The 8,842-nt window shown below is 52.3% G+C and overlaps 1 protein-coding gene across 1 annotated transcript; it reads left to right on the top strand.

The window, feature by feature from the left end:
* Positions 1-470: 470 nt before the first annotated feature.
* On the top strand, positions 471-5,588 carry PODANS_2_1870 (uncharacterized protein; the record flags this gene model as incomplete). The annotated part of the gene is made up of 2 exons (XM_001910899.1): positions 471-1,778; positions 1,866-5,588. The coding sequence occupies 2 exons, from the start codon at positions 471-473 to the stop codon at positions 5,586-5,588; spliced, it is 5,031 nt and encodes a 1,676-aa protein (XP_001910934.1).
* Positions 5,589-8,842: the final 3,254 nt, after the last annotated feature.

The following is an 8,842-nucleotide window of genomic DNA, read 5'->3' on the forward strand; positions in this document are numbered from 1 at the left end:
TGAGACAATCCGATTTGATTTGATGTTTGTGCTGATTCAATGGGTTGGCCTAGGTCCCTGAAGCGTACCTTCCATGCTAACACCAGGCCTCCTTCCCCTGATTGACCTGCCTTCGGGGCCCATGGCAAGATTGTTCGGCGCTCTTTCCATTTATCAGATATTTTGTGGGAGTGTTTGCCACGCAAGTGTTCGATGACGGCAGACCAACATTCAATCCCCTTGCTCTACACTTCTTCCAATTCCATTCATCTTCACCCCCGTTTAGTCTTCATTGCATCGTCTTTCGTTCATGTCCTAATTCCTATACGTTATCTTCATCTCCTCCTCCGACGTGGACAGAGGCTATCCAAACAACCAACCAACCACCAACCATTCCTACACCCTTCGCTGGTCCAGAAGCCTCGAGGCCATCGCCTCCTGTCCCTTGTTCATCAGACTCTCTCCCTCAAGTTCATTCCGACTTCACCACAATGAATGCCAACCACCCGCCAGAGCTCCGCACTGGGCTGCAAATGAGCACAACCGGACCAGACGTACCTCCTAGTCCTGAGTCTTGTTGCTTCACTACCGCACCAGTTGGCTTGCCAGATTTCGGTGAGGGTGTCTCGACCGTGCCTTCATCGAGCAAGGCATACCAGGATGCTCTGCAGAACCTGTCGGCCAGCCATCCTCCCTGGCTTGACAAAGCCGCTCCTCTGTCTTACTTTACGCCCGGGCTTGTTGGGTCCCGTGAAGGCTCTCCGAGAAGCTTCCTGTCACATCCACCGGTACAGAAGCCTCTACCAGTCGTTCCGGAAACAAGACGGAAACCTGATCCAGAAGCTGGTCATTCTGGTGGTGGAATTCAAGGCAGGATATGCATCGATCCCCGAATGCATCCGACGAAGGCCCACGCGAAACTTCATCATCCAGGATTGCTGAAAGGAGCCGATTTTTGTGATGCCGGGGTTGAATGCGCTCCTATCGAGCCAATCGAGTCACCTGAAAAAGACAAACGCTTGTTTCCGTTCGGCGATTTCTTTGATGATTCTTCAGACGAAGAAGGCCCCGTCGTCGGCTACCGCTTCCGCAGACTCACTGGTGGTGACATTTGCAGAGAAAGAGTAGACGTCTCCAACCACAAACACTCTGGTCACAGCTCAGCCCTCAAAGTACGGCCTGCTCTGGGTGTCACGGCATTCAATCTTTCCGATCACGAACAACGTCAGCCGTATCATGGGGTGTCAAAGGTCCGCACACTAGCTGATATTCCCCCCATCAAACTTCTTAATCCGCCACTGGAAATACCGTTGCGGGACAGCAGCTTGGCAGACCCTGGCCAAGTTTGTGATGACCTCGCACCCGAGCAGACAGAAGCCCGTTCCGATTCATCCCGGCCCTCCAGCGAATATTCATCGCGCTCTAGTTCCCGGCATATAGGCGATATGTTGCTCTATGGGGAAGGGCCGCCATTCCATCAACGTGCAGATTCCGCCCAGTCCATGATCTCGGACGGGACTGTATTCAGTCCATTTGAATCGGGTCAACCTGCTGTAGGAGAAATCTTTCATCAAGACCGCAGTCCTATCCTGGACGAGACAGCTGTGCTGAGCGATGCTGAACCGGCTAACGCACCTGAAGAGACGTTGTGGGCCAACGGCAGGTCATTCAGTCAGAATGAGGATCCGATACTACGTCCATTAGAGTGTGGGTTTCCCACTGTCCATCCATGCTCTTGTGTTGTGCCGAAGGTCCAGCCGTCTACTGAAGATCTTCTGGGTGTTGGGCTCCGTCCCTTGGTCGAGTCTCCAAGAACCAAGTCAAGTGCGGAGAGAAGAACAAGGAATCGTCGAGCAGAAACGGCGCCCGAGTTGGCTGCATACTAGGAATCAACGTCTGAGGTAGCCAGGGGCTCGGATGTAGAGTTGTCAACTGCAAGCAAGAAGGTTGGCGAGCTCCATATTCGTCATGATACTGGGCATTCTACTAACACCTCTCAGGCATCTTCTGTTGATCCTCGCCGTGCGACTACGACCACCGTTTCGTCAAACTCGGGGGATGGTCCTCGCTCAACCGGAATAACAACCCCAAGAAATTTGGACCTCAGTCGTCTGGCCTCGTTCTTCCGTGACCTCACCAAGCCGTATGAGACGTACCAGTCCAAGTTGACTGAATTACCCGCAAGGGAAAATACGGTAGAGTCTGTTGCGGGCAATCAGCCAACGTCTCCCGTCTCGGGAAGGATCAGGAACCTCACTGGTAATTCCACCGCGTCAACATCCTTGGATACGCGGTTCAAGCGCACTGTGTGCAACATGGAACAACTGCTCAACAAAGCCATGGATTTGGCAAATCAAGCTGTTGACCAAGATGACCACCAATGTCTCGATATGCTTGGAACAGTGGACCATGAAGCAGACTCTCACAACTCTCCACCAAGTGTGCACGAGAGCCTACCTAGCGTCTACGAGTCGAGTGACGATGAACAGCCGCCTCCTCCTCCTCCTCCTCCTCCTCCTCCTGTTCACAAAAGAACGATCGAGAAGGTTGCTACGCCACGTTCTTCGATCAAGCAGCCTCCTCATGTCCCCAAACATCATAGGTCAGCTCCTGGTATGCGCAGTAGGAACGTCAGAATCGAGATTCCCAAGAGGGTCACGAGCCTCAGGAAGCTTAACGCTGGTATGGTGCATGCCCCACTATCAGACCTTCAACGGAGTCGATTTCAGGAGTTGTCGCCCCCAGTGAGCCCGCTCACGCACGCCCCTTCCAGACCAGACGATCACGGCCAGACAGATTCTCTATCTGAACAAGGCTGCATTTTGATGAGTAGAGGGTCCAAGAAGGTCAAGAAGTGTCGCAGTTGCCGCCGTCTTCCTTTGCTCAACCATCGCTTCAGCTTCTTGTGTGCAAAGGAAGAGGATGTTCCTCTTAAGGATACTCGTTCAAGACCTGATGCCAAGCTGCGACCCGCCGGAAAGTCAATTTCGGGAAAGATACGAAAATCAAACTCTTGGAGCTTCGATGGTGCTGTTGACCATCGTCCTGATGATTCAATGGAGGACAGTCTGCTCCATGAGACGGATGGAGCTGGGCCGTCGGCCGAGAGATCATATCCGGTCAAAGATGATCACTTTGAGCAAGATGATCCTCACCCCGAGAATGGTACCGACAGCAGACGCATCAACCTTCGTGGCAAGGCACACGTCAGTCTCAGAGGCTATCAGGGCTTCAGCCTCGCTCGTGCATATCGACGCCATCCCATTGCTCGCGACTGGTCTACGGTCCGGAAACGTTTTGTGGCGACGGTTGCATGCCTGAGTACGGCTGTCATTGGTGTTCTTATCGGCATCTATGCTGGTATGGTGCCTTCGATACAGTACATGATTGCTGACCTGCAACACTACGCCATTCTCGGCAATGTTTTCTTCTACATTGGTCTCGCCATCCCCAGCTTCTTCTTCTGGCCGTTACCTCTTCTTCATGGCCGGAAGCCCTACATCCTGTCGAGTTTGGTCTTGGCTATGCCTCTCCTCTTTCCCCAAGCCATCACGGTTAGCCAGCCTCGGTCACCCTATGTCAGCACCTGGAGATGGGCTCTGTTGAGTTCTCGTGCCTTCATGGGCCTTACCCTGGGCTTTGCTAGCATGAACTTTCACTCCGTATTGACTGATCTGTTTGGGGCTTCGTTGATGAGCGGCAACCCGCACCAAGAGATTGTTGACAAGCATGACGTGCGAAGACACGGAGGAGGTATGGGTGCTTGGTTGGGGCTCTGGACATGGTGCTACACTGGCTCTCTTGGAATTGGGTTCTTGCTTGGGGCCGTCATCATTGACAGCGCAAACCCATCATGGGGATTCTACGTCAGCATCATCCTCATCATGTTCATCCTTCTTTTGAATGTTGTCTGTCCCGAAGTCCGACGCTCCCCGTTCAGGAGATCCGTGGCTGAGGTCAGAAACGGCAACCGGGTTTCGAGAAGGGTGGCCCGAGGGGAGGTCATGATGCATCGTGTCAAGGATGGTCCTACATGGTGGGGGCAAGAGGTGTACCATGGCATCTTGTTGTCGCTGGAGATGCTTCGGCAGCCTGGCTTTCTCATCATTGCGCTCTACACGGGATGGATCTACGCCCAGGTCGTCCTAATCATTGTTCTCCTGGGTGCCTTGACGTCGAGGTCATACCAGTTGAGGTCACCGTTTGTTGGTCTCTGTGTCGCTTTCATTTCGTTCGGTGCTTTGGTGGCCATCCCGTTCCAAAAGGCGAACTTATTTTCTCGGGGTCGCCACCACCAGCAACAGTCAAATGAGGATACATTCGACAAGAAGTTCTCATGGACGTCTCACCTGCTGAGGCGGACAATTGTTTGCTTGGTGTTGCCTCTTGTGGGAGTCGCCTACACATTTGCCTCGACCGGCCCTCCGGTTCCTCTTGAAATCCCTACACTATTCGCTACGATGATTGGTTTGCTCTCGGGTCTCGCCATCTCAGAATGCAACGGCTTGATCATGGAGACATTTGACACTTCGGATCTTCACCCGGGAATGACTGGCCGGCCGCGTGGTGCCTCCAACAAGTCATCCAAACGCACCAACTACTCGTCTTTTCCCTGCGTCACAGCCGGGTTTGCAGTTTGCCACACGATTGGGTTTGTCCTGGCAGCTGTGGCTACGGCAGTGGGAGGTAATCTGCAGCGAAACCTCGGTCAGCAAGCTGCAACTGGTGTCGTTGCCGGTATTCTGTTAATCCTGACGCTCCTTCTCCTCGCGGTTCTCATTCGCTTCAAAGATGTGCAAATCATTCCCGTTTCCAAGAATCTCGAGATGGAAAAGTGGGAGAAGTACCGCAGAGAGAGCATCCGCCGTCGCTCTGAAGTGTCCGCACCTGCCACACAAAACACCATGACCGACGCAGAGATGTGGCGGCCTCTTCTCATGGGCAATCCCTCTAGCCGCATGCGCCGTGTCAACATTCTTGAGCTGGGGTCCATGAGTCGGTGGACAGAGATTCGCAAGAAGAACCGTCTGATTGATGAGACGTCAGCTCATCTCAACCGTGCTGCTCTCGAGTCGGCAGCTACGGCCCTTGAGGAGACAACCACTGATCTTGTCCGTCGTGTCAGCAGCCGGAGGAACAACCGGAGCCCTCCGCCACGGAGGTTTTTCACTGGCAGCCCTGGCCCTTCGGGGGTAGCGAGAAGTGAGAGTCCCATACAGCGGGCTGTGATGACGCCAAAGGCTATGGAGCTTGATTCCTTTATTGTGGTCAGACAACCACCTGTTGCTGCTACTGCTGTTCCGGCGAGTCCATCGCCACTTCCGGGCCATTCCAAGACGAGAGGCGCCGGTGATGACTTTATGGAGCGGGAGTGTGTCATGGGGCAGACGGTGAAGGAGGAAGAAAATGAGAATGGGGATGGGGCGCTGTTTGAGTCGAGTGATTTTTTGAGTTCGTCGGATGACCAGAAGGATGTTGTTGGGCGTGGTCGTGCGGAGATCAAGGACAAGTTTGATGATGCGGGACATCAAGGTCATGGTCATCAGAGTCATTTTCAGGAGGAGGAGAGCGAGGGGAGGAGGAATGGGAATGAGATTCAAAGGAAGTGAAGACTGCCAGAAGGGGGTAGAGATTTTGTGATTTTATGGCCCTAGATTAGGTACCTCTATAAGTCATGCTCACACTTTCACGTTTTGTTTGGGAGTTGAAGAACCTGTTGCCTGGCCATGAAGTGTGCTCGTCAGGTTGCTCCTTCCCTTCAGAGCTGTTGTGGCTGCTGCTGGTCCATTCATGCTCACCTAACGTGGAAAGAGGAAGGAGCGAACCAGTGGTTTATATATTAGGTCAACCATGTACTTTCCAACAGCAGCTCTGATAATCCAGCCAGGGCGCCACTTATGTGGTCAGGACAAATGGTCAGATTGGAGGAGCTGCTGTTACCGCCCCCCGGTCCCCCCGCCGGGAGTTTGCAACTGATAGCTTCCGAGTTCGATTCCGAAGTAAACCCACTGAGGGTTTCGTAGCCGGCCACCCTCAAGGGTTGGCCGGTGAGCTTTTGCTTTAATTTTTTTTGGCGATTTCTTTGCGATTTCATTTATTTATTGTTGTTGTTGTGTAGTTGCCTAGGTGGGTGGATACCTATCACATGGAATGGGACGATGAGACTTGCTTTGTGTGTATGGTGGAAGGTTTGAGAAGGGGTTTGTTTACTTTGTGATGAGGGTATTTTGAGAGAAGAGCGAAGGTCTTGTGATCCCTCCATCTCTTTTATTGCTCTGTTTGATTGAGCAGTCCATCCATCTGCCTTTTGATCTGGTCCGTGACAGGGCTAACCTTTTGCTCTTGAACAATTTCATAGTAGGTGGTAGCCCTTTGTTTACATAGCTACTCCTAACCGTGGTCTGTGGTAAGGTTTTGTTGGTTTGGGAAACCACCACGTAAGCTTGTGGTTCAAACAACGTTTCATGTATTCATTCAGAGCCTGCCGTCATCTCCAAGGATAGACAGATGGGCCATGATATCACCCTTCCTTTTCACTTGGTACGTTTCAACACACACTGTGTAGAGCTAGTTCGCCAAATGTACCTTCTAGTCACTACACGCTGAGTAAGAGAGAGGGATTCAGACGCCAGAGTTGAACAGCATGAAGCTAACATCTGCTCACACATGACAAATTGGCCATGTGTAAACAGCCAAAACGCTCATTCGTTCATCTCGAGCAAGCAAGCAAGCGAGCTGGTTCAGGGAGCTAGGTATAGTACACCGCATCTTTGGTCTTGGTCTCGTCTTGGTCCTAGGTTTGGTTGGTTGTCTTTGTTCTTCCCTTCTTTCTCCATGCGGTGTGTCGTGTCTGGTATGCCATGCCATGCCTCTAGGGTCCTCATGATCGAGTCCAAACGATCGGAAGGGGTCCAACGTCCGTTCACGCCCATGTGTTGTTGCGTCTGCTGTGTCCCCCCTTTTTCTTTCCAACCCCTGAAGTTGTCGTCAGCTTGCATTCAGCGATTTCTTTCAGGGTCCAAGTTATTTTTTTTTCCCACCCTCTGGCCGGGCTGGCCTGGTTGGACTTGAGAGTTCGATCGATCTGGAATTTTAGGCAGGGTCCCTCACATCAAGTGGGCATGTCGTCATTGACCCTTGAATTTATCAAGGACGACCCTTGGGCTTGACATTCTCATGTTGAGTGGGAGGGGGAAATCCAGGAATCCCATCATCCCGCCCGGTTCCACTAGGGACTGGCTTCCCTTGACTTGGCTGATTGGGTGTTAGGGATGAGATCTGAACCTTGGCTGCTGCAAGATCAAGGTTATATCGGTCCCGTTCATGGGGACACGAGGTGCGAGAAAGGCCACGAGGAGCTTGTGCCTGTGTATCGTGTTAGGTGTGATGAGGGTGGTTGACTGGACCCTAGGTGCAGATGAGGGTGGTCAGGTACGACTCTTACACGACAGTGTCAAGGGGTTTTCGAGTCGGTCTTTTGGCTTTGAACTCGGCGATGAGAGGGGGAGGGAGGGGGGGGATCCTTGTGATGATTTTCTGTTGGGAGGCATGTTGATACGTGCGATTTTCAGGGTCTGAGACTTGCAAGCGGTGTCAGGGACAGGATGGGATACGACGGGGGAGCAGGCCGAGTGGTGGTGGTTGACGTTGTTGTGATAATGGAATGTGTTGCTCGGCTTGACAGGGGTCGGAGACGAGGGCGAGGAGGGGGCCCGGGACGTGCTAGATGACGGTTGCAAACTTCCCGGAATGAAGTCGTATATAATGGGCAGGAACGGCCTCGATGCTCCTTCTCCCCAACGGATCGGACGGCTTGGCTTCTGAAAGGTAGTATTATGGAAAGAGCGATGCTTCTCCTGCCGTCATTGACAGCTGAGGTTGGATTCTAAGCCATGTATTACTCATCAGCAGAGGCTAGAAACCGGAGGTCCCTTCTTGCAGTCGATAAGGCCGCACGCGAGTATCACATTGTGACATGCATCCTGTCGTACACCTTGTGAAGTTGTACACACACGAGGCCACACGGTCAATCAATGGCATCTAAAAACGCCCTCGCGGGGATTCGAAAAAGTCGGACCCTTGGCCTTGTTATGGTTGTAGCACCCCCATCGGAGTGTTCTAGAAGATGAGCAGCGTGGAGGTTTATTGGGTGCGGTTCGGATCTGGATATCTAATACTGCCTGAAACTGTTGTCAGATATTGCAGCGGCAAGTCAACGGCTAGGTAGGCATGCACGAATTTTCTACAGAGCTTGTTCTACTTGATCAAGTCTATCACTGGTTGATCATACGTGTCAACCATCCATCCAGAACCTCATAACACCATGACTCCCTCGAGTAAACATCCCTCACTTGACAACAGCAGGGACCTACCTGTCAAAACTGCACCCTCCCGCGGCCCGATCTTCGCATGCCAAAGAAATAGAAACCCATGTTCACATTTCCTTGGTTTTTGTAAACTTTCCCAGTCAGTCCGGGTCTTTGGATCCGGCCTCTCGTTCCCCAGCTCACCCGCCGCGCCCGTCAGTCAAAGCCGTTGTTTTACTCTGACCCGAACCACACTGGAGTGCATATGTCTGATCCAGATCCAGGGACGCATTACCCGTCCGCTTCCCAGAGCCGATCCGGGCAATTTGTTTCAATCTTTGGGATCGAGCGGCTCTTGGGGGTGCTTTTGAGACATATTATCGATTTAGACCGCCTTTTAGACGTCAGTTGTATTTTTCTTTTTCTTGCTTTCGGGGGATGCCTCGAACTTGGACACTCACGATACATACGACAAAGACAATACAACCATTTCGTTCACCGACATGGTAGACAGGGCAGATAAGCCAAAACACAAGAGAGGACCACAACAGAAAAGA

Source organism: Podospora anserina, chromosome 2, assembly GCF_000226545.1.
Source record: "Podospora anserina S mat+ genomic DNA chromosome 2, supercontig 2".
NCBI lineage: Eukaryota > Fungi > Ascomycota > Sordariomycetes > Sordariales > Podosporaceae > Podospora > Podospora anserina.